This window comes from Poecilia mexicana, unplaced genomic scaffold (assembly GCF_051168715.1).
Source record: "Poecilia mexicana isolate PSO_F unplaced genomic scaffold, ASM5116871v1 scaffold_1, whole genome shotgun sequence".
NCBI classification, from domain to species: Eukaryota; Metazoa; Chordata; class Actinopteri; order Cyprinodontiformes; family Poeciliidae; genus Poecilia; species Poecilia mexicana.
This window is the reverse complement of record NW_028263370.1, coordinates 2496552-2523303: the sequence shown is the minus strand read 5'-3', so window position 1 is coordinate 2523303 and position 26752 is coordinate 2496552. Positions and strand designations below refer to the sequence as shown.

At 36.4% G+C, this 26752-nt stretch overlaps 1 protein-coding gene across 1 annotated transcript; it reads left to right on the top strand.

Moving 5' to 3' along the window:
• Window positions 1-1883: 1883 nt before the first annotated feature.
• On the top strand, window positions 1884-24995 carry LOC106911935 (complement C3-like). Its single transcript, XM_088004675.1, has 42 exons — window positions 1884-1988; window positions 3583-3778; window positions 3863-4025; window positions 5238-5329; window positions 5558-5646; window positions 6209-6291; window positions 6394-6481; window positions 6573-6675; window positions 6754-6874; window positions 7199-7314; window positions 7578-7724; window positions 8884-8983; window positions 9113-9204; window positions 9283-9474; window positions 9570-9725; window positions 9823-9952; window positions 10262-10330; window positions 11631-11748; window positions 11880-11968; window positions 12046-12185; window positions 12543-12755; window positions 15741-15804; window positions 15895-15984; window positions 16140-16346; window positions 16466-16541; window positions 16653-16812; window positions 17600-17695; window positions 17924-18074; window positions 18768-18853; window positions 20604-20681; window positions 20788-20943; window positions 21032-21094; window positions 21841-21922; window positions 22025-22073; window positions 22154-22244; window positions 22359-22448; window positions 22524-22626; window positions 22890-22970; window positions 23744-23836; window positions 23935-24018; window positions 24443-24587; window positions 24744-24995. The coding sequence occupies exons 1-42, from the start codon at window positions 1912-1914 to the stop codon at window positions 24883-24885; spliced, it is 4761 nt and encodes a 1586-aa protein (XP_087860801.1). The 5' UTR covers window positions 1884-1911; the 3' UTR covers window positions 24886-24995.
• Window positions 24996-26752: the final 1757 nt, after the last annotated feature.

The following is a 26752-nucleotide window of genomic DNA, read 5'->3' as shown; positions in this document are numbered from 1 at the left end:
TTTCTCAGCTGAAGAACTCACCATCCTTCTCTCATCCTCTAGTCCCAACCCTGAAGCGCTGATCCTGCCCGGGACCAGATTGCCCGCTGATTATTGTTTTCTTTACAATAAAGATCGTTTTACTGACTTCCTTTGTGCCGAGGGTGTTCTTGCATGTGGGTCAGAAGATTAAAACTCGACATGACAATGATAGCGGTCATTCTTCAGTATCGCTTATGCAATAGGGGGCACATCGCCCATCCAAAACCTGTCATCACCATAATGGATATATATGTCTGATCTTCTAATTTCCTTTGCTGCATAATGTACATTGCATTTATTCTAGCGTTGGGTAAATGTGTCTTGAAGGAGAATAGCACTTAAAAGTCCAACAAGGATATTCATGTAGAATTAGATATAACTCACCCTGAATTAGCATGACATATATAATGTATGTAATAATCAATCAAGCTGCTCCTGTCCAATAAAAGCGTTTCATTAATGGAAAAAACTCAATCCAGACTTTAAGTAATATTATATTGTTCTAGGGACTGAAAAACATATTGGTTTAAACACAAGGGTAAATAATTGGTAGTGTGGTTTAATATAGTGTTCTGATCATAATTCATTATGTTTTGCTTTTTTCAGATCAAAGATGCCACATAAAGGAAAATCGTCAGAAACAGAAAAAGGATCTGCCAGAAGCAGCCAAAGGTAGTGGACTGTTGACCAACTGGGTCAGAACAAGTACCGCAGGTAAGAAAAATAAATAAATAAAGGTTCTTACCATAATCAACATGCAGTTTTGGTAGTGAACAATATATTTAATATTACAAGGCAACTGTTATGTTAAGATGTACTAAATCTAGTTGTATATCTCACATTATGTAATTCATCATTGTTTATTAAACCCTGAAAGCTGTGTGACTTTAATATTCTGTCCTAAAATGCGGCTAGATGTGCTCTTTTTTATTTGAGCACCTGCCCCTTTAGTGGTCTCTGCACGGTCCTGCACACATATTCATTCTCACATGTTCTTGCATTTATTTGTACGACCTTTTATTGACAACCTGTAAAATTAAGATTGCTTCCCCTTTTTTTCTGTTACTTAGACCTAAATTTGCATCTAATATTCATCAAAAAATTTTTTGTAAGCCAATTTTTTCAGTCTTTAAACTACAATAACCTGCAACTTAATGTGAAGAAGTTGTTCAGACTTTAAGAATTTTGGTTTTCCAGTTCCTCTGAGTTTTTGGTTCATTCTTCACATTTGCACAACAACTGGAGCATTTCTTAAAACTATTACTACAAAACCCAAAATCTAGCTAAGCTGTAAAAGTGATTCAGAACTAATTCAGAATGAATGGCTCGTTCCTCTAAAGCAGGTCTTCATGTCAGCGAACGTGTCATCAAAATGAAAAGTTCTGACACAACCACTATAACATCAGGGAATGCTGAAACTGATCAGACACACAAACGTTTCCAAAAAAAAGATCAATAAATGCAAGACAATGACAGATTTTGGCAGCTAGTTAAACATTTATGCTCTCCATTTAAATATTTACTTAGCAATTACACTAAATATTAAATGTACTAACTAATTATTTAGCTCAAAGCTAAATATTTACCTGGTAAATAATATTTGTTTTGCTAGCTAATTATTTAGCTGAAAGCTAAATGTTTAGCTTCCTCGGATCTTCTCCAAAGACAGAAAAGGTTTGAGTGTTTGTCCATTTTATATTTCTAAAGTTTAAGTTATTGTTAGAAAATATGTCATGTTTACATCTGCTTATGTTTAGGTGTGCAAATGAGAGTAGAACAGATGGGACTTTGATAAGGGGAAATGTGGGAGGACCTTCAGGTTTGGGAGAGTTTGAAAGGCTCTGTAGAGCTTCGCTTCACACTGGCAGCAGATAGGGACCAATCTGGAGGATGAGAAGGACTCTTCTGCTGCAGCTGGCCTCTCTGGCCTTTGCCTCCTGGGCTCCTCTGGCTGATGGAGCTAATTTGTAAGTAGACCCAAGTGTTGGCAGCACAATACAAATTTATAGAAATTAAAGCCTAAAGATGAAATATATCTGTTTCTTTGAATATAAACCATTTATGAAACCAAATTAGAATATTTTGTATGGCTTTGTATACTTCTTGTATGATTATCTCACATGTATTACTAATAGTTCGCAAATTTTACTATATGGTTTTGTTTTTTTTGGCCCTCTTAAACCTTTTTGCTGTACTTGCTGCCAAAATGTTGTCCTGCATTTCGTTCTGTGTTTGCATAGCCTTGGATCTTTATCAATGGTTGGTTTACTGAGTACATAGTCCAAACAACAGATCGTCGCCCTCTACTAAAAAAGTCATCTTAAAAATGTGAACAACCTAAACGTTTAATCAAAGGATCAATCGCAGGTCTCAACTTTACAGCCATCAGATGCCAACAGTTCCAGAGTTTGAATATACAATGTAATTTAAAAGTATTCATAAAATAAAAAATCAACCCCTGGTTCCAGTTTTTGCTTCATAAAGAGAGTCTGGCCTCTCGGCTATTGAGATATGAGATATGATTCCTGGAGGCTTGGACACTTGAGGTTTTATATTTTACCCCATTGCTGACGTTTTCCTGCGCCAGTTTGACATTATGAAACTTATGGAAAATTGTCTCCCCTTTAAACAACCGCCCTCCACTACAAAGAGAGATATGTAGAGCCAAACAAGGCAGTTGTTAATGCTAATTCAATATTCGGAAGTATGGCCAACATAGTGAACGGCTTCGTTCACTTCATTTGCTGCCATTCTAAAACAGCGCGGAAAATCGACGTTGTCGTTCACTACTTCTCCTTCTGTTGGCTGATTGGTCTGGCAGAAAAGCTGTTAGAGGGAATCGAGTGAGCAGGAGAAAACCCAGATTGTACTGTAAGCAAGATTTGAATTGAGCAGAGTAGCACAGAAAGGCAACTTTTTCACATTCTGTTGTGTAACAACCGCAGTTTATTGGAATGTTATGTGACTAACTCTGGAATGCAAAATTGTGAAGTGAAAGAAAAGGACAGGTGACTTTTTTTTTTAGTAAAAAATCTGAGAAGTGTTGCATGGGTATGTATTTGGCATAGGTATCTACCAAGACATCCACCTAAGGAGAACATTAATCAAAAAGGCAGCCAAGATGCCTATGGTAATTATATAAGATCTAAGATCAGATCCACTGCACAAATGGAAAAATCTCTTCACAATCTAGTTTTAGTAGTGTGTAGACTATAAATGAAGTAGTGATGGATGATTACCAAGAAGAAACCTATTATTTTAATAGAGCAATAAAAAGTCGTTTTTGCAGTTTGTCCCAAACTGAAAGATATAATGAGGGTGGAGTGTTACCATCAGTCATTTAAAAATAGCCTTTTCCCTAAATGGCCATTGGCCAACAAAAGAATTCAGTTCTGAATGATCAAATGCATGTTTTTCTCTCTTGTGATCGTCACCATATAGTACTATCCTCATTTAAATGTATGTAACCTAATCACTCTAAACCATAAATTAGCAGCATTTTGTTGGAATCTGTAGTTCTTTTCTTTCAAAATACCCATGCACCATATCATTTACCTGTAGCAAAGTGATGTCTGCCCCCAACCTGCTGCGAGTGGGAACAGCAGAAAACGTCTTTGTGGAATGTCAGGACTGCACTGGAGGGGACATGGTGGTCAGCATCAACGTGATGAACCATCCCACCAAAAACAAGAAGCTGACTGGGACAACCGTGACCCTCAACAGAGTGAATAACTTCCAGGGGTTTGGAAAAGTAACTGTAAGTAAAACACTCTTGCAATAACAGGACTGCTAATATGCCTGAAGTGTTTCTTATCAGTCTGCCTTCTTACTCTGGTTTCAGATACCGACAGCAGAATTCAGCAAGGATCCCACTATGAAGCAATATGTTTATCTTCAAGCCAATTTTCCAGACAAAACCCTGGAAAAAGTTGTCCTGGTGTCCTTACAGTCTGGGTACATCTTCATACAGACGGACAAGACGCTCTATACTCCCAACAGCAGGGGTAAGAAGACGCTCTTTCAATGATGTTGGACAAAACGGAAAGCATATTTAGATGTCTTACTCGCATAAAATAATCTACGTGAGAGGTATGGAAATACATTTTATCTCTTGAGAAATAAAGTACAGCTGCAGAAATCATATGATCTAGGAAAGAATCATTTTAGGAAAAGTGTAAATGTATAGCTTTTATCTAAATGTATAGATGCAAGCAGTCCTGTGTATATATATTTACCATAGACATTGATGTAATCTGTGCAACTTAATTTGTTTTACTTGCCGTACCTGACTACTTGATTGGCTCAGACATCTCACTCTGCTGCCAAGAATTAAAGTATAAAATAATTATTTAATGTTTGACCTGTAACAATGAACACACAGGGGAATTTATTCACAAATACTAGCCTACAAAAAATGAGGAGAGAAGGGAAGTATAGAAAGTTAAAAGGAACAAAATTAAATTATTAAATGAGTCATGAAATGAATAAATATATAAATAATTTCTTTAATAGACAATTAATTTCTTAAAGATGCTATTTGTAACTTTAATTTATAAAAATCTCTTTTTCACATACATACTAAAAGTGCTTACACTACCTGTATGTACATGATGATCTGAGCTCCCAAAACCAGTTGAAGCAGTTCAAAGTTCAAAGTTCAAAGTTAACTCAGGAACTCGGCTGCATGCAGTCCTTCCTCTGATTGGTCATTTTCTATCTCTACTCTTTGTTTGTCTTTTCTTGGCTCAACCAATAGGATGAATGCTGCTTTAAGCTTCAATGGTGTGATGGAGTTTTCCAGTGTTCACTTCTTGTTAATAAATTAGACTTATTCATGATTCTCATGAAGTCATTTAATTGACTAAAGCAGAGGTGCTGAAGTCCAGTCCTCGGGAGCTGCCATCCTGCTTCTCTCTTATCCAACAGACCTGAATGGCTAAATTTACTCATCAGCTGGTCATTCAGTTCTGCTACGTTCTGCTGGCTGGCACTTCATTTCCCAACCAGCCAGTTTTTAAATCACAGCAGAAATAAAGAGTTAGAAAAACAAACTAAACAAACATGAGAGTTGTTTACTAAACACCCAGACTAGCAAACAGCTTTTTTAAATAGAAAACTTACAAAAAAGGTGAAATCATAAATAAATGTGCTATTTGGAAAAGACGATATATTTAAAATCTATGAGAAACTGTTACGTCTTCCTGTCTCTCTGCCAGTTTCTTTCAGGTTGTTTGCCTTGACTTCACAAATGGAGCCTGTGGACAGAAATGATCAGAACCAAGATGTTGCTGTGCTCATCGAGATTATGGTACTATGTTTTATTCTTTTTCAGATGACAACGAAGACGACAATTAATATCCAGGATCAATCCACGTTTATTTTTCTTCATCCTATTTAGCAAATTATTTTCATATTTAAGTTCAGGAAAAGGAGAATACTAAAATTAGCTAAAAGATAACTGGAGCAAATGAAGGGTGTTATCAAAATGTAAATGGACTAACTTTTAAAATCTGTCCATTGTATATATTTACCCTAGACTCCTGAGGAAATCATCATACCTCTTGATTTAGTCACTTTGAACTCTGGTATGTTCTCTGGAGATTACCAACTTAGTGAGATTGCCAGGTGAGTACATTTACAATAACTGTAAAACGTTTTTATCATATTAAACACATTTACTCAAACAAATGTATTTGCTATAAAAGACTGGGTCATGTTACAGTTTGGCTAAAAGTTTCTTAGCCTCCATAATGCACATTTTCTTTGAGTGTATCTAAATTCTGGGCTGTTTAGATTGATCAGTCATACAGGTTTTATTTCTTTAATAAAACCTATTAATATGCAAACTAAGCCACTTAACAAGGAACTAAAATTAGCAGATTAGCAAGAATGTAATTTTTTATTTTATTTGTATATTATTATTATTATTATTATTATTATTATTATTATTATTATTATTATTGACATTTTTGTGTTTTAATAAGCCCAGTTATTAAATTACACTGTACTATTTGGGCTGATTTATGTCTCTGTGAGACCAAAGTATAAGAATCAAATAATTTTCATAAGAATTGACTTCTGGACAGATTTCAGATTCACGGGATATTCAGAGCTTTTCTTGACAACATTTTTTTTTCCCCAGTTGATCAGAGATTTTTGCCTCTGTGTGTGTTTGTGTCTTTCTCAGCCCTGGACTGTGGAAGGTGGTGGCAAAGTTCCAAAGCAACCCACAGCAGAGATATTATGCTGAATTTGAGGTCAAAGAATATGGTAAACATTTAGTTATGTAGATTGTTTTCAAATCTATCCAACATTCGCTCTGTTGTTCACCTTGGTGATAATAATACATTAAAAGATGTTTTCATTTTGCAGTACTTCCCAGTTTTGAGGTTAAGTTGGTGCCTGTGGTCCCTTTCTTCTACGTCGACAGTGAACAACTTACCATCAACATCAACGCTGCGTATGCAATGACTTTTTATGATCCTCATGACTGAAATAAAATGATTCGTTTGTCACTTTTGTTCTTAATTTGTCTATTCCTTTGGTTGTAGGTATCTATTTGGAAAGAAGGTTTTTGGGACGGCTTATGTGATGTTTGGTATCATGGAAGGCAACGTGAAGAGAAGCATCCCACACTCTCTCACACGAGTCCCAGTGAGCTCTTGAACTATGTTTTATGTTGTTAAAAATTAAAAAGTCAGGCTGATCTAACTTGGGGTTGTTGGATCATAGGTTGTGAATGGTGCAGGCCAGGTCACACTGCAAAGGAATCAGATCACTCAGACCTTCCCAGGAATTAATGATCTTGTAGGAAGATCCATCTTTGTGTCTGTCACTGTGCTGACAGAGAGCGGTGAGTGACTGTGCTGCATGTTCAGTGTTTTATTACATTTCAAATTAATATTATTTATCAGATGAACAAGCAGTGATATGAAAACAGAAGAGATAAAAAAACAACACTTATATTTGAAGAAATATACTTTTTCTACCTCAGTGAAGAATAATAAGGAAATTATTTACATTAAAAGGTGTTTTTCTTAACCTGATGAGGCAAAATAACTTAAACTCAGACTAAAGCAAACTTTTTGTTCCCGAAATAACACCTCTTTTTGATTTTATTGATATATTCTCCCTAATTAGATTACACAAGACTAATTTCTCAATTTGTTTTTTGCAGATAATGAAATGGTGGAAGCAGAGTTGAGAGGCATCCAGATTGTCACGTCGCCCTACAAAATCACTTTCACAAGAACCCCCAAATTTTTCAAACCAGGAATGTCCTTTGATGTTGCGGTACAGAACCAAATGTTTTCTTCTTTTACTGTCAAAATGTTATCAACTAATAACCCTAAACTTTAGAAAATTACTCGTGTACAATGACTTATCTTAAGTAAGAGGCATCTTTAACACTGCACCCTCATTTCGTACTATTTAAACTATAATATGTCCTTCATATCTAGTACCAATTGAAGGATGAATTAATCTAATGACGTGCGATTTTTCATGAAATGTGGCGTGAGGAGGTATTCAGAAACTGATGCATTTTCCTATGGTAGGTTGAAGTGGTAAATCCTGATGGCAGTCCAGCAGAAGGTATTCCAGTGGTGATCACTCCTGGAAATGTGAGGGGATACACAGCATCAAATGGGATGGCAAGGCTTATCATCAATACAGCAGCAACGGATGCTAGACTTCAAATCACTGTAAGCAACAGCCTAGTGAAAATGTACAAGTGAAGAAATTGCTGATTTTTTTTTTAAATGCTAGAACTTGTTGAAGATTCTAGGTAATATTTCTTAAAACTCTTTTGGCTCAATCTCCTTCGATCCCAGGTTCTCCCGGTGGGGCGCGTGTAGCCACACAAAAACGAGTGCAGATGTCACAAAATTGCAGTTTAATCCAGTAGAAGTCAACGCATAAAATTACAACAGAAACTGCAGAACAACAGAGACATACATTCATTTACCTGACATAAATGGAAAGCATAAGGAAGAAAGAAAGAAAGAAAGAAAGAAAGAAAGAAAGAAAGAAAGAAAGAAAGAAAGAAAGAAAGAAAGAAAGAAAGAAAGAAAGAAAGAAAGAAAGAAAGAAAGAAAGAAAGAAAGAAAGAAAGAAAGGGACAAAGAAAGAAAAGCAAAGACGTCTTTGGAGAATTGCAAGAGCAATTCTAATTTGTTACTTCTGTGTAGAAAGTTTTATAGTAAAAGGCGTATTCTTATCTTTAATTTATTCAAATAAGGCGTACCTTTGCTCATCCAACCAGGAGCTATCTCTGACCCTCTCTCTGAAGCCAGGAACTCCTGCTGTTTTACAGCTTTTCACAGATGAGTGTGAAAAGCTGGAACTTCTCCTTATTGTTTTTCCCACACAGACAAAAGGCAGTTCAAACGATCTTAGCAAACCATCTGCTTTAACTACAGGTAACATAAAGGTCGATAGGCCAGAATAAGTTACTGATTTTAAAACTATAATTAGGCTATTTCAATCAAGGCATGTTAAGTTTTAAAACTAGCATACTTGAAATTTATTTTCTTAACAAACTGCAGGCAGTTATAATGGGCTCCTCGCCCGACCACCACACACACAAAAATAATACAAATAAATAAGTAATGGGAAACCACAGTAATGGCGATGGTAACACTTCTGTGAGTAAAACAACATAACATTTCAGTTCAAAGCCAAACTAACAGCTACACACTAAAACTACCGATCAGTATGACGCAATGTAAGACAATTCAATTTATTGTGGACTGCAAAAGGTTTAGCTAACCAAGAGAAACAACAAAACTGGAATGTAAATTTTATAAAATGATAATGCCCTGATTCTTAATCTTGAAAAACATGTGTTCCTTTGGACTACAGGCGAAAACAGACAAACCTGAACTTACGCCCGCAAGACAAGCAACAGCTGAGATGGATGCTTTACCTTATGCCACCAACAGCAGGACTTACATCCACATAGGTAAGTCATACTCCAGGACCACAACAGTGCACACAGTCAGGAAAGAACCGGTAAACTATGGAGAAGAACTGTGGATGTTATCAGCATGATGTGTTGGGTCTTAACACTCTTGGGAACTTTCCAATCCAGGCATGAACACAGCCGAGGTGAAAGTAGGAGACAACCTGAAAATCATCCTCAACCTCAACAAACCACCACAGCAAAAGGACATCACATACCTGGTGAGGGATGATTTACACCTCTCTTAGTTCGTCAGTATACATTGGATTTCTGTTCACGTGTTTTTCTGTCAACCCTAGATCTTAAGCAGAGGCCAGCTGCTGAAATCTGAGCGCTACAAAACAAGAGGCCAAGCTCTATTTTCCCTAATTCTTCCCATCACCAAAGAGATGTTGCCCTCATTCCGCATCATAGCCTACTACCACACAACCGATAATGAAGTGGTGTCGGACTCTGTTTGGGTGGATGTGAAAGACTCGTGCATGGGCTCAGTAAGACTCATTCCACCGACTCTGTGAGACAAACCTGGACTAATCCTTGGTATCTAAATCTTTTGAATTTTTTGTGCTATTTTCTCCCCATGTAGTTGACCTTGGAGTCAAAGAGGCCACTTCCGTCCTATGAGCCTCGCAGGATGTTCACTCTGAAAGTCACAGGAGATCCAGGGGCCACAGTGGGACTCGTCGCAGTTGACAAAGGCGTCTACGTCCTGAACAACAAGCACCGTCTCACCCAGAAAAAGGTACATCCTACTGTATCTAAAAATCTAGAAATTGACTGTGTATGTCTGGTTTTCTTTAACCATAAGTCTTTGGTTGGTTTATTTCTGCACCCTGCAGGTGTGGGACGAGGTAGAGCATCATGACATAGGCTGCACACCAGGTGGTGGGAGCAACAGTATGAACGTGTTCTTTGATGCTGGGCTGGTGTTTGAGTCAAGCACCGCTGCAGGAACTGCCTACAGACAAGGTGAGTTCACTTCACCTAGTAGTGAAGTTTGTGTTTTTATTCTCAGTCCAACTAAATGAGGTTCTGCATACAATTCAAATACCTTCATGGAGTTGGGTTTCATTTAATGATATGAATCCTTAATTGTTATTTTAAAAATCTAAACAGTGATAATCATAATTATTTTTAGATGAAAACAATGTGATGTCATGTTTTTGATTGATTTTCATATTGGCAGAAAACACAATAACTATTATTTTGATTAAAAAAAATGTCTTCTTTAAGGGTATTAAGTTATTTATCTAAAATATATTTTGTATTCAATTTCAGAGCTGAAATGCAAAACAACATCCAGACAGAAAAGAGACACCACTGCTGAGGAAGTCACAACTACCCTAAGTAAGAGGCAAAGATTTAACTTAAAAATAAATCTCTTTCAATATTGATACTTTTTTACTAATTCATCTACAGTTGATACCAGAAGTTTACATGAAAAGAAACAAACACACACACACACACACACACACACACACACACACACACACACACACACACACACACACACACACACCTTTTTTGTCCTCACTGTTTGAGGTTAAATCAGACCAAACATATCTAATTTTAAATAAGAGAATGACTTTTTATATATATGCTAGACGCACATAAATAATGTGAGAGAGTTTTATTTATTACTGTCTTCTAACCCAGAAGCTTACATACACCTCCTCGGTATATGGTAGCATTGCCTTCAAACTTTATGACCTGGGTCAAGCATGTTGGGTTTTCTTCCACAACCTTCTGACTATTGTTTCCTGGATGCTGTCCCATTTCTCCTGAAAGAGCTGCTGTCAGGTTTATAAGCCACCTTGCTCACACACGCCTTTTCAGATCTGCCCACCGTGTCTCCATACCATTGAGTTTAGGGCTGTGTGAAGACAATGCCAAAACATTGACTTTGATGTCCTTAAGTTGCTTTGTAACTACTTTGGCTGGATGTTTCTGGTCATTGTCCATTTAAAAGACTCACTTGCGCAGAACTTTAATTTCCGTTTGGTAAGTAAAATCTGAAAAGAGTTCAGTCTCAGTTATTGAATATAAATAAATACTAATGCCATCACCATAATCTTTACCTCCTTCCCCAAAACTGTGTGAAATTCAAGATGAGACTCCAAAATACTAATTTTACTTCCAGTGATAATAGGAGAATTATGTTGATGAAATTAAAATATTAACTGTGAAATGGAGCAATATCCAAATTTTTCTCCCAGATTTTTTAAAATCTTGGGAACAATTCTTTCACTTATCCAAGTGATCAAACACCTATTGGTAAATATACGTATTGATTGTCAGGCTAATATGATAGGAAAGGACTATATAACATAGATAATGATCCATTAAAATATACTACCATTTATAGGATACAGGGATTGGCTAGTGTATGTGTGTGTGTGTGTGTGTGGGGGGGGGGGGGGTGTATGTATGCGTGTGTGTGTGTGTGTGTGTGTGTGTGTGTGTGTGTGTGTGTGCAATTTGGACATCTTGTTAACCAGAGAAACACAGTGAACAAGCAATCATCCAAGTGGATTTCACACACCATCTCCATCCAAAGTGACCCCACAATGAAAGCCTTGATGTGATTAATACTGCAGTGCTGGATATTTTTATAACTAAAGAAACACAAACCATGCTATGTACTTAGGTGAATCAGATGACAGCTACATGTACACCTATGGAATTGTTTCTCGATCCATGTTCCCTGAAAGATGGCTATGGATCGACATCCAACTACCTGTTTGCCCAGCAGGAAATCCTAATTGGTGAGTCATTTGATGAAGTTGAAAAAAATCTACAACAGTAAAAGAATAAAACACTGGACATTTAATTTGCTAAACTAATAATCTCTAATTATAGTTTTAACACTGCCTTTGTTTTTCTGTGTGTGTTTCAGTGAATCCACGTCGTTGGAGAGAAATATCCCACTACGTGATTCAATGACGACCTGGCAGTTCACCGGCATCAGTCTCTCAAGGACACTTGGTGAGGAGTCGCCTGTGTTTCCCTACCATCTCAATTTCAGCACCGCTTATTTCATGTCTCTTTTCTTCACCCTATAGGTCTCTGTGTTGCTGAGCCATTGGAGGTTATTGTTCGCAAGGAATTTTTCATCGATCTCCAACTCCCTTATTCAGCCGTCCGAGGGGAGCAGCTTGAAATTAAAGCGATCCTTCACAATTACATCCCAGACCCTATTACTGTAAGTCCTAAAGGAGAGAGAGGAAAAAATAAGTGAAACTGTCAAAGATTAAGAAAAAATAAGAATGGTAGTACTAAAATGGCATTTTTCACATTTATCTCTGTTTACCTGACTTTTGAACATCTGACTTGGACCAGAACTCAAGATCAAAAAAATCATCAGCAGTTAAGATTATTCCCCCAAAATAAAATTTAAAATATTCCTGGAAATTGAGGAAAAAATTTAACAGTTTGACAAAGAACATTATTCTCTACTATTCAATAAATAACAATTTTATGTAAATATTTGAAACACCTTTTTAGATTTCCATACACTTGTGATGTCAGTATCTTTCTCTGTCTTTGTAATATTTTTAAGGTTCGTGTGGAACTGATTGAGGAAGAGAACGTGTGCAGCGTAGCCTCCAAGCGTGGGAAGTACCGGCAGGAGGTCAGAGTTGGAGCCCAAACTACACGATCTGTACCATTCATCATTATTCCAATGAAGGAAGGAGAACGTAGCATCGAGGTCAAGGCAGCTGTCAAGTACTCATTCTTTAATGACGGAGTTGTGAAGATGCTGCGCGTTGTGGTAAGACAAAGGGTTTTTTTGTTTTGTGCAACAATGGGTCTGGTTTTCTGTGATGGACTGAGCAGTCAAAGGAAAGCCAGGCAAAGGTTTAAATTAAAAAAGAATTGTTTTTTATTTAACCTAAAACAGAGACTTGGGTAAATAATGAAAAAAAAATTACAAAGTTGGGCCCATAAAAGAGGTCAAAGTAACAGACTTCAACTCAGACCATCTGAAACAAGCAGACGGTAAGACAGAGACTTTGATTATAACTCCCCATCACCTACATCCTAAAAGCAGCCAGACAATTGACTCTTACTGCCCAGCAACCAAATTAAAAGCTATGCATGCATTAACCCATTCTATAGGATCTTGGTTTCAAAAATGACTCATTTACTTCATTGTCCATTTGCACCTTGCATATTGGACTCTCTTTCTATTTATGTATTTTAGCTTATATTTATTTTATGTATGCTCTAATTACATAAAATAATTTATGTAATTAAAAATTTTAATTACATAAGTAATTTAATTATTCATGTAATTAAATTATAAATAATTATTATATAATTATTTATGTAATTATTAAAGTGCCAAGGCGATAAAGTGATAATTCACTTTATCGCCCTTTAAAGTTAATTGAGATGAACTGAATAGAAAAGTGCTACACTCTACATTAAGTTATTCACCCATTCCTAAACACATTCACACACTGATGGTGGCAAGCTACTGGATTGTGGCCACAGCTGCTAAGGGGCAGACTGACAAAGGACACAATGATGGAGGAGGAAGGAGCAGGGATCAACCCACCGATTGTGGAACAAACTCCTGCCACCGTCATGTCGAGGAAAAAAATTACTTTAGCAAGAGCCTGGATGAGAAGAAATAAGAAATTTATTCAAATCTTGCAAGGTGAGAACAGAAATACAGAGTCAAGGGGTCTGTCAAGTCTGCTCTGACCAACAGTGGATCTGGCTTCCTTTCATAGGTTCTGGTCAGAGAAGAGAGACTTGATTGGACAATAGGTGTGAATCCCTGATTGTTATGTATCAGGGACTCTGTGGAGCTCAACACAGATGGTCTTTCCATTTGTCTGTTGTCAAGGAAAGGGGGTTGTTCTTTCATGCTAAAGAGGGCAGATAAGTCCTAGGTTGGGGAAGTAACACTTAGATCAGGGGTCGGTAACCTTTTTATCTCAGAGAGCCATGAAAACAAAATATTTGAAAATTTATTTCAGTGAGAGCCATATAATATATTTTAAGACTGAATTCAACTAAATGTGAGTATAATAAGCCTCTGAATTTATTAATTTAGATAATGTTGTTATAATACTCACCAGTAATGCGACTTCTGGTGCTGCATGGTAATAGGTATTTTTCTCGAACCTACATAAAAGAACCACAGACAACGTATATGAATTTTATGACCAAGCTTTTGCAAAAGGAGAAGACTCCACCAACTGCTCCTCCGAGCCGTTCACAGAGCGTTCTGGTCTGCTTCCGCGTGAGCCCCTGTTTTATTGTCAAAGAAAAACAGCCAAGGGAGCAGTCAGGAAAAACAACAGAGGTCGTAAAACTTCTAACCCAAACAACTAGCAACCCAGTTCCAGGTGTGATATCTGATCTACGGTCTGAGCCCGGTTCAAATCTCGGTCAAACTGTCAACAAGACAAAATACGACTGCACACAGGCAGTTCCTAAGTTAGGAGGTATTCTGGTTGATAAGAATTTAAGGTCTGGGAAACACAGAGCTAACTGTCTCATATGAAGATGAACAGACAGTCGTGACCTCCAGGTCAGTTAAGAAAGAGAACACTTTAAACTGAAAAACACAATGATCTATAGATCTATTGATTAACATTAGACTGAATATGAACTAAAGTAATAACAAAATGATAATACCAAAAAATCTCTAACACATAGATTTGTTGATGGCTTTGTAGTCTGGTTGGTACTTAGTGAGGTTAAGCTTCATGCAGGCGTTGAGGCTTTCATCCGTTAAACGTGATTGTAGGTTGGACACTATTGCTAAAGATCCAGCAAAACTAGTGGAATTACAGTCACCTTGCCGAGTCCATACGCGCAGTTGCTGCTGGCTAGCTTGCACCCTGCTTTGTAGCTCTTGGCATGCTTTCTTCCTGCTGTCTCCTGCAGGGTATTTTGATGCAATGGTAGCATGGCGTGTGTCGAAGTGCCGCTTTACATTCGACCATTTCAGCGATGCAATTTTGTCATTGCAAATTAGGCACATCGCAGAACCTGCTCTCCCCACAAAGGCGAATTCTTCAGTCCATTTGTCCTGAAATTTATGATACTCATCATCTTTTTTTCTTTTCGCCATCTTCTTTGTCAAAGGGTTAGCTTTGACCAGCTAATGACCAGGCAGACTGATTGAAAATGGGGAGTTTAGCTGTTTACCCAGCAACAGCCAACGTAGGCTATTATCATCCAATTAAAATAATGGACAATTGTTCCTGCAGCCAATTGCAGCCCTTAACAGGGCATGAGCAGTGGAAAATTGATGGATGGATTAAAACAAGTGATAATATTTCATGTTTTATCTGAAAAGCCGAAATCTGCAAGCCAGATGCAATCATCAAAAAAGCCACACCTGGCTCGCGAGCCATAGGTTCCCGACCCCTGACTTAGATAGTCTCCAGGATCAAGGATCTCTCCTGCTGTTATATGGCACTGTAGAAGTCTATAGGAGAGCAGCTTGACCAAGCTCATGATAAGATCATGCAGACACATGATCTCATCTTCAGACACAATCTAAAGCACAAAAGGGGTGAGGAGCACATTATAAAATTTTCCATTACACTCATCACCATTGTCACGTAGTAGTAACTTATGTGTATTAAAAAAATGGGCTGGCCTATTTGGATTTACTTAGATGTCATACATTTAGAGTTTTAGATTTTTCTAAAATGTTATGTTTTTGCTTTGACCTACCAGATTCATTGAATATGTTTATTGTTAATGTTTGTTCAAACTTTCTTTTTTTCAGCCTGACGGTGTACTGACCAAAGTAGTTCAGAGTGTAACTTTAAATCCAGCTGTAAAAGGTCAAAGTATGTTTTTAAATCATCACGGCAAGATTTCAGTGATATACGGTTTTAGTTTTTTTCCTAACTAATTCAATTGTTCTTTTCTACTTTCAGGTGGAGCACAAGTGGAAATCCTGAACAGTAATATTTCCAGGAAAGATTTGGTACCAAACTCACCAACCAGCACATATGTTTCTGTGACTGGTGAGAGATGCTGTAACACCCACAAGAATAATGCAAACAAAGCTGCTTGACAATCAACTATGAATTGATCTGGATTTCTTCCACCTTTCTGGAAGTTGGAATATTTAAATTTTTCATCTATACGTACATTTACTGATTTTATTTTGTGTGTGCAGGCAGAGAACAGGTTTCTGGGCTTGTGGAGAATCCCATCAGTGGTAGATCCATGGGTACTCTGATCTACCAGCCCTCAGGCCCTGGTGAGGGGAACATGATCCACATGACTCTGCCAGTCATTGCAACCACATATTTGGACAAAACCAATCAGTGGGAGGCTGTTGGTTTGAACAAACGTAACGAGGCTCTTCAGCACATAAGAACTGGTAAAGTCATTTAGATGTAAAGAGAAATGGATTTCACTTGAAATGTGTGCTCTTTTGATTGTTGACTAAATGAATGTGTGGATATTTGTGAATAGACTAATAATTTACTATCTGATTAGGATACAACAACGAGCTAGCGTATCGTAAAGGCGATGGCTCATTTGCTGTGTATGCTAATCATGGAAGTAGCACCTGGTAAGGCATTCAAGGTTCAACTGTATTTTTTGCAGACAATACCTCACTTCTCAGTATTTGTTCTATATGCAGTTTGATGAACTAAACTATTAATGTTTTCTTCCCCACAAGGCTGACAGCATATGTGACCAAGGTGTTTTCTTTAGCTTACAACTTGATAGCAGTGCAAAATGAACACATCTGTGGTGCTGTGAAGTATCTGATCCTCAATGCTCAGCAACATGATGGCATGTTTAGAGAAGTTGGAAGAGTACACCATGGAGAAATGCAGGTTAGTGCACCACTACAGAGACCATATCCTGGAAGGACAGTTTATTTCTACTAACATTGTGGCAAATATTTAAGGAAATTGCATCTGTGAGTGGAACAACATAGTGAAAAATGTGAATTGGGTCCATCAAAGCATTCCCAAAACTTCTTTTTTTTAATGGCAAAGAAAGGAGTGGAGAAGATGGATTAGCTTGTCATCAGGATCTTAGTTTCACAGAATATTTTAGGATCAGTTTGGTGCAATTAATGCTGGAGTGACCAGCGTAACCAAACTGACTCATGTAACAAAAGATGATTTCTGTTTCTGCGCTCACAGCAGTGTGTGACCAAACTGTTGACCAGCCTGAGTCAAAAGTTGCATGATGAAGGCCTTTGTTAGTTAAATGATCAAATTGCTACATTTTTTTGTCGTCTTTTTCTAAAAATCATACAACTCAATAAATGACAAGGAACAAGAGTCAACAGCAGAATAAGCTGCTTAGCATTAGCAGAGATGATATTTCATGTTTTAATGGGCTCAGCATTGGCTCTGCTGTACAACATGCAGCATCTAAAGTGAAATGAACAGTATGTATTTTTACAGTATTTACATTTGTTGTCAAGAAGCATAGTTACAAAAAATCTACCAACATAAATGCCTTTACCTCTTGTGCCATGTTTATTTCCACTATTATCTGCTATGAAACTGAGAATTCATTAATGAAACAAAACCCAGTGTTTCATTTATTGAACCATCATGATGAATATTTTTACCTGACATGTTGGTCTTTGCGTTTGTGCTCATTCAGGGTGATGTGCTTGGCACAGACTCAGATGCCTCCATGACGGCCTTCTGCCTGATTGCCCTGCAGGAATCACGCACAATATGTGGAGCAACTGTAGATGTGAGTGCCTCGACTCCTTCACACTGTTTTCTAATTCCATGTTTTCAACTTCTTCATTTAGTTCAAAACTGTTTGTACTAAAGGTTTGTCAAAACAATGAACGTGAGAAAACAACTCTGTGACAGTGAACAGAAGGGAATATTAAAGGTTTTCGTCTTCACAATGATGTATCTCGATGGCTTCCCAACAAACCATTTCATTCCCATGTTCTCCTTTTCATTTCCCTAGAGTCTTCCATCCAGTATATCAAGAGCAGTCACCTACCTTGAGAGACGTCTCCCCAACCTCGCCAACCCTTATGCCGTCGCCATTACGTCATACGCTCTGGCCAATGAAAACAAACTTAACCGGGAAATCCTCTACAAGTTTGCTTCTCCTGGTATTTGCACTACACAAAAAAAATCTAAATAAGTTACACACACATATATATATGTGTGTATGCATGCTGTGTCTTAGGGCCTGGGCCCATAGGTAGAAGTGCTGTTTTGAGGGTTAGGTTTAGGACTAAGGTGTGAATTGAGCTTAAGTTATGATAGGCTTAGGATAAATTAATGAAAAATTAATGGAAGTCAAGGTGACAACTTTGTGAAGATAGGAAGACATACTTATGTGTGTGTTTGGGTCAGGGCTGGCCCAAGGCATAAGAAAACTAAGCGGGTCTTTTTTGTTTGTTTTTTTAACAATAATATATATTTGGTCATGTAGAACCCTAAGAGAAATTAATTTAATCAAAGTATCTCATGAATATGTGTATGTGTATTTCATCCTACGTCCAGTGCATACTAGTTTTTTTGTTGTTGCTTTTACTACCACTGGATGATACATGCATACAGGATGTAATGTAAACAGCTGTCAGAGATGCAATGAGCTTATAGGGGTGCAAATGATCTAATTGTCTGTTGATTGCAGAAATCCACATTATATTAGCAGAAATAGAGGGTCCAAATTTCCCTTTGGGCCCCATGGAGGCTTGGGTCGGCCCTGGTTTGGGTGGTTAGGTCTGTCTGGGTAGTAGAATGGTAATTTATGTCAGAAATATTTCAAAACCTTTCAAAATGTTTCTGTTTTTCAGAGTTAAACCACTGGCCTATATCTGGAAAACAGAAATTCACACAAGAGGCGACAGGTTATGCTCTCTTGGCTCTGGTCAGAGCTCAGGTGAGAGATTGTTCCATAAATATAGAGCTAAGGTGATTTTTTTTTATCATTACATTGAAATACAAAACTTTGAACATCAACTGGAGCAGCCCTGTTTTATGACATGAAAACAGAGTTGTTTTAATGTTTTTTTTTTTTTTAATTAATAAATAGCTTTTTATGTGGGATTTTGCAGGCAATATCTTTTCACTGGTGGATAGCAGTGAGAGCCATTTCAGTTTGGATATTTAATGGAAAATTAGGAGAAATAATGCTTAATCTAGAGTATATTCCAAATAAACTTCTGAAATTTAAAATAACCTAAAATTGGTAACATTTTAATCACGTTGAGGGAGCCTTGTACCAAGATGTTGTGCTTAAGCTTATAACATCTGTGCATTGATCCCAAATATTTTCATTGAAATGAGACATCACATGCATTTCAGGGAAGAGCTGCATCTATGTGTTTATTAATGAAAATCAGATTAAATAATCAATCATTTGGTGTTTGTGCTACTGGCTTTTGAAAGAAAAAAAAAAAAAACTAGTTGGGGACAAAATAATTTTCAGAATTATTTAAAATAATTTAATCACTTTAAAAACATTAAGAACACAAAACATTTTATGGTTTTTGTTATGAATACCATTACTAATGTCAGTCCTCAATATACATAGCAGCTATTAACCCTTTCATGCATGAATTATGATCCTTTGTGTCAGGATTTTTCCCCATTTTTTTTTTATTTTCTTAAGGCATAAAAAAAGGTAGAAAAAAATTTGTAAAGAAAAATGTTTATTTAGGTGATCAATTGTAATTTTCTCTAAATACAAAGTTGTTATTTGAAAAACACATCAGTAGTATTGTTCTTTAGGGGTTATCCGATGTTACAATATGTTTTGTTTCTTTTTTACCTGCAAGAGTCGTCTATAGTAGAAGGAGGGACCGGGTCGGTCGGCATGCTTTTTTGTCTGTCGGCCATATTGGATTTAACTAAAATAACTTCTTGCATTTGCAGCTGATGGCCAGTAGTTGATAGAGTATTTTATGATGCATTAGTGTCCACTTCAGTGGTCTGTGTGCATTTATAACATAAAAATCCACAAGAAGCACAAGAAAATGGCTTTTAGACAGCTGTCCACTGTAGTGACCACTATGCACGAAAGGGTTAATACATTTTCTGAGATTTTTATTTCTTTAGGTGGCACTTTTATGTCTTGAAATTTGTTTTTTCATTTGGTTTGCTTAAAAAAATTGCTATATTTACAGTACATAAATAAATTAAATGAAATTAAAACAAAACCAAACATAGGAAATAAATTGCAATTGCAATGTTTTCAGAAAGTGTATTTTAATTGGGAGTCAACAGAACAAAAATTTCCCATTGGACACAGATTGCTGTACTTAGTTTAAAATGCATCTGAAAAAAATCAATGAGAAAATTAAAGAAAAATGAAAATTCCCTTTAAAAAATAAAATTAATTAATTAAGCAGCCAGAAACATAATGTCTGGATCCAGGAAGGTTAACTAAAGTAACATTAAAATTTAAATATTTTTCTGCATTACTTTTTCATCCTGTGTGATTGTGGGTGAAGGGAGAACTGATGAAGATTATATTACCAGGACTAGGGGAACATTACTCCTGCATGAATTTAGCACAGACTGCTTTGTGAGTTCAGTATGGAAAAATCAAATAAGTGGGGAGAAAAGGCATTGAAATTACGCAGCATATATAGAGAAAGAACTGCTAGTTTCTTTTTCTTTCATTATAGCACTTTGAAGATGCACAGCCTATCGTTAGATGGTTTAACCAACAACAGTTTGTGGGTGGAGGCTATGGATCAACACAGGTAACTTCTAAACTTCTAGACTTTTTCTTAGGGAAATATCACTTTCCCTAGTTAAACTGGATTTTTTTCTCAATTCTTCTCATTTGTAATTTTTCTGTCTTCCCAGGCCACCATTATCGTGTACCAGGCCGTGGCAGAGTACTGGACCAGAGCTAAAGAACCAGAATACGATCTGAATGTTGACATCTTGTTGCCGGGCAGATCAAAGCCTGACAAGTTCAACTTTAACAGAGAAAATCACTTTGTCACAAGAACATCTAAAGTGAGATCACAACCTTCCTTCACATTTACAACATTTGAACTTTTTTATGATTTGCTTTTTCCTAAATTACAAGTTAAAATCTTGTCAGGTTTCTTACATCAACCAGGATGTGAAAGTTACTGCTTCAGGAATTGGAGAAGCAACAGTGAAAGTAAGTAACTTTGTGTTATACTCCAGGCAAGTACTAAGATATTTTTTTAGCAGTGTATGAGCTGTGAACCATTAACACTAAGCAAAAGCTTTCAGACACAAAGTATAAAAATAAAACAATATACCTTTCAGCCTAATTCTATTCTCTCTGCATATTCCATCATATAAAATGTAATCAAATGAGACCGTCTCTTTTCAAGTATCAAAGATATTTTGAAATACAACTACTTCTGGTTTGAAGAATTTTGATTACTTTTTACAAAATAATTCTGAGCTTGAAAATTTTGTTTGAATTGCACCTTTCAAAAGTTTTTCAGAATATCTCTGTTTCATCTCAGGTACTTTTGATGTGGAAAATCTGAACTTATATGCATATATGCTATGCACTTTACTTATTCTAATAAATAATATGGAAAAGGACCAATCTCTGTTCTTTAGAAACAGGGAACAACAGTTGTAGTGTTGTTCTGGTGTTGTTCCAACAGGGTCACACTAATCCTCTGTGCGCATTTACAAAGGATTTTTTTAAAACCGTGTGATGGTTAATTGATATCTGAAGAGACATAAGCCAGCCTAAATTAATCACCTGCAGTCTGTTTACTTTTTGCCATGTTCAAATTATTGTTTAGATTCCAAATCTCATTGCAAATCAATTGAATTTTGGAAAATAGTTGCATTTTTGTCATTGGTTATTTTGCACATGAGGCACATTTAGACAGATCAATAATTTTACTCTCTCAATGTCAGATGGTGTCATTGTATTACACCATTCCTAAAGAAAAGGAAAGTGACTGCCAGAAGTTCAATCTCTCTGTGCAACTAATCCCAGGTAATTTTTAGACATTTTTCTGTTTTGTAACATCTCGCCATTTTATCTCTTCTTGTGATTTGCCCAAAAAGTTTATGCATATTTTATTCATAGTTTCTTCAGAAATATCGGATGAGGATAGGAAGACATATAAACTTAAGATAGATGTTTTGTGAGTATTGTTCACACTTGAACTTTTGTTAAAAATAATTACCTGAAATGACGTAAATGACGTATGCATTCCACATACAGGTATAAGGACAGGGATCGAGACGCAACCATGTCAATCTTGGACATCGGCCTTCTGACTGGCTTCACTGTTGACACGCAGGATCTGGACTTGGTGACAGATTGAGATACATGAACATAGAAGAGTTTTAACATTCAGTGTTGGACGTTTTTGATATTCTGTTTTAAAGTTTATTAGATGATTGAGGCCACATGTTTGTTTGTGCAGTTGTCTACAGGACGCGCCCGCACCATTGCAAGGTATGAGATGAACACAGTTCTGTCTGAAAAAGGCTCACTCATCATCTATCTGGACAAGGTAATAATTCACCTTTCTGTTGAGTTTTCTCCTCATTTGTTAGTTGCTCCATCATAAATGTAAATCTCTTACCAGGTTTCACACACACGGCCAGAGGAGATCAGCTTTAGGATCCATCAGACATTAAAAGTTGGCGTCTTACAACCAGCAGCCGTGTCTGTCTATGAGTACTACGACCGTAAGTTTTAGCGGGATGGGCTTTAAGACTTTTGTGTGAAACGGTTTTCATTCCATTTCACATATGTATTAATGACTAATAGACTTTTATTAGACATTTCTTCATGTCTAATAGACCATAACAAATAGAGAGCAGTTGTTTAAAAGATTTTTAGAAATCAAAAAATATAGAATATAATGGATCGAATAAAGTGCCTTGTATTTTTATTTTAGATTTTTTTAATAGGGATTGAGATATTAAAATAATTTTGTTTCCCATTTTAGAAGCACCATGTGTGAAACTTTACCATCCAGAGAGACAGAATGGAAAGCTCTGTAAAAGTTATGAATGCATCTGTGTAGAAGGTAAGAAAAAAACTGAGTCCAATTGTCTTAATTTAAATGACAAATTAAACATTTGTTTTTCTGCATTCCAATTTGTCCAAATTAATTAACTTATGTAATAATATACAAATTAGACTTAAGACTGCAATGAAATTCAGTGAGAGACTGAACATAATCTGCAAGATGACCAGTATATGCACACAAAGTCCCTTTCTAGAGACTCGTCTAATGAATTAGACTATTATTCAAATGTTGATGTTTTTCAGTAACTCAATTCATTAAGTGAAACCCATTATATAGATTAATGACACAGACTGACACAATTTAACAAAGAATGTTAAGTAGTTTGTTTTTGTCTGTTATAATAATTTTTTCTCTTGCAGCTAATGGAAACAGGACATTTAGGATTAGAATATTACATCAGACCAACAAAAACATTTTACGAACACAGAATTGTGGGCTGAATGAAAAAAAAAAATGCTGTCTCTGTTCTACATCTAGCAACAATCTCCAATGGATCAATGATTAAGTTTGCAAGACATTTTTTTTTATTTCAAGTAAAAGAGCCATGCTAAAATCATATAAGACCTTGTAACGGAAAGCGCTATGGTCTGATGACACCAAAAATTTACTTTTGACAAAAATTTATTAATTATTAGTTTAAGATTTAACACATGTATGTACCTTTCTAAATGTTTTCTTTTCTTCAAGCAGATTTATTTTTTAGTTGCATTTCAATAAAACCTGCCATTTTAACAAGTGTTTGTACACTTGCATCTCTTATAATGTTTCAGAGAGATGCAACATGCAGAAGCGCTACAGACACAACACTGAGGAGCGCATAGCTAAGATTTGCGAGAACACAGAGACCAGCAAAACAGATTTTGGTAAGAAACAGCAAGTGGGCCAGAAGTAGCCAAAATTCCTACCCAACGAAAATACAGCAAGTTTGATTATTCATAACGACCACATTGTCTGCACACAGCATACAAAGCTACAGTGGAAGAAACTGATTTTGAGTCGTCTGCAGACTTTTACATAATGCGCATTGTCGAGGTTATTAAAGAAGGTGGGTACCTATATTTTCATAACTTTAAATCATTCCTAGATGGAAGTGGTGACAGTCGCATGAAATATTTATAGACACCGTCTCTGATTATGTCTTTTGTTAAACCTGCTTTTGTGTTGTAAGGAGATGTAGCTTGTTTGTGTAAAAACCTACTAATTTAAATGTTACTGTAGTGCAGTGTCATCTGTTATTGTGATTGTTTTTCATTCTTTTGTACCTTGTTCTACTAACATTTAGAATTTGAGCTTATTTGAGTGTTTTTGCTTGGATACAGAGATTTAAAAGGCTTAAAGGGTAGTAGGTTAGCTATCGAGTCACTTACAGTGAAAAAGCAGCACATTTCACTTACAGTAATGCCATATTGTCTAAAAATGTGCTTCTTTTTCTTTCTCCTTTTTTGTTTTTATCTGCTTTTGAACCACAGGACCAATTGATGCAGATGCTGTTGGTAAACTGCGCACGTTTTTCAGTCGTCGGTACTGCAGAGAAGCATTAAATGTGGAAAAAGGCAAAACCTACCTGATCATGGGATCATCCAGTGACATTTCTGGAAATAACCAGACGCAAATGTGGGTTTCTGAACATTAGGGGATAGTCCTTTATAAACATCCTCTAATTTGCAGCCACTCATAAGTCATTGCCAGTTTATTCATATTTGTACCAGCAATCCACAGAGAGCTGGGCAACTCACCATTCCACGTATTTCTGTTCTTGTCCCTGTTTAGATTTCAGTATGAGCTCGGGGAGAGGACCTGGATCGAGTACTGGCCTTCAGAAGCAGAGTGCCGTCTTAATGACTACCAACCTACCTGCATGGGTTTCGAGGAGATGGCCGATCAGTACGCCATTTTTGGATGTCAGCAGTAACTGAACTCAAGGAAATAACTGTCCAATTTTAAATAGGCTTAATTTTGCAGTTTTTTTTTTTACATCTGCTGATTGTATTATTAAAAATTTCTTGGGTGTCTCATCTTTAATTATTGTCTGGAATTGAAACTGTTTTCCCCATCTTTCTCTGTTTCAGCTCTCATTATATACAAAAAATTCTATACTCCCCTAAACACCTTCTTTAAATATTTGTGGGTCTTTTTCAAAGTGAGGTGATGTGAAGCTGTTAGTAGGAATAGTTGTCTAAAGTATGAAAGAACATGTCATGTCACTGGGTGCTCCGGAAATTAAACAGATCCTATAGTGATTCAGACACACAGTCTGTTTTAGCTTTAGTTTTAGCTATTTAAATCCACTCAGAATAAACATGTCACAATTCACTTTGCTACAGTGCTTTGTTAGGGTCTTGGCGTATTTACTCTGATTGAGTCTGCCAGCTGTATCGCTCTACCAAAATAGCTGTGACTCGCTAGTCCACTGGATTTTACAACCTGCTGAGTCACAAAATCAAATGTTGAGAAAACGGGTACAGCTCACACATAAATACCCCTTTTACTACTGGAAAGGGAGTTTTTACAGATAACTTCACATTCAAATTAACCATTTAATATAAACAGCCCAGCGTTTCCCAACCCTGAACCAGATGATTTATGTTCAGCAAAACTTTGTTAATCAGCCATCAGTTGAAATTCGGCGTGCTGAAGCAGGGCCACTGTGGCTCCGAGATGAGGCTTGGGAAACATTGGTTTAACACAAAGAACCTTCTTGAGTATTACAGAGCAAAAGTATTATTCAACAATTGCAAAACGACAATTTTGTCAAGTTGTTTTATTATTTTACCACCTCAATAATTCGGGTACATAATAGATACACATTTGGACAAGTATTTCATAACAATTCCTAGAAATAAAAAAATGAAAACATCAAATAAGAGATGTAGGTGAACTGATTGCCTGGATTAAAAGATAAGCTAGAAAAGTAGTATTGTAGATGTGTAAATTTGAACAAATATATGGAAAATGTTTGAAATCAATTCCCATAATTATTTAGATTGATTAGTCTAAATTGGGTACATTTGTTCTGGTCATATTGTCTTTATTTGTTGGTGTTTTCAAAGATCAAAGTTCAAGTAGCTGGTGAAGCAAACTAAGTAAAAACTGAACAAAAGAAGTACACATTCTGAGGAAATGATGCCTAACCCTGACAATGATTAAATAACCGAATATATCGACCAGCAAAGAAATGTGGAAAAAAACGAGAAACGCATAAAGCCTGACAGTTTAATTATCTAACGACATATTTCCTGTTTTGTTTGCTTTTACATAAATATTGCAACTTTTTCACCAATACATGTCTGACAGCTTTAGTTGCTACTTCACCTTATAAATGTAAATATAAACATATCAACAAATGTCTAGCTTATCATATTAATCCTTTTTCTTTAAAGGTGCAGTGCATCTGTGGGCAGCACAATCCCCTGCACACACAGATTCCCACCTCAATCTATAACCAGGCAAATCGTACAAAAGATCTTATAAAAAAATTATTTTAAAAAACCCCTCAGATTTCAAAGAATCAGGAATCAGTGTGATAAGTGAAGCCCAGGCTTCACTTATCTCAATCTAAGGTAAATCTAATGCTGAAAAAGATATAAATTAAAAATACTATGTACTTTTGGCGAGTTAATTTTAAAGAATACATATTTTTAAAAATCTTAAATTCTGTCTTAAAGAATCTATTCAGTGCCGTGCAATCAAGTTGTGTTTTGGCCCGTCAATGTAGAAGATCAAAGCACTCCAGTGTTCTTAATATACATAAATCAATTACACTGTAAAATAGCCCGTTG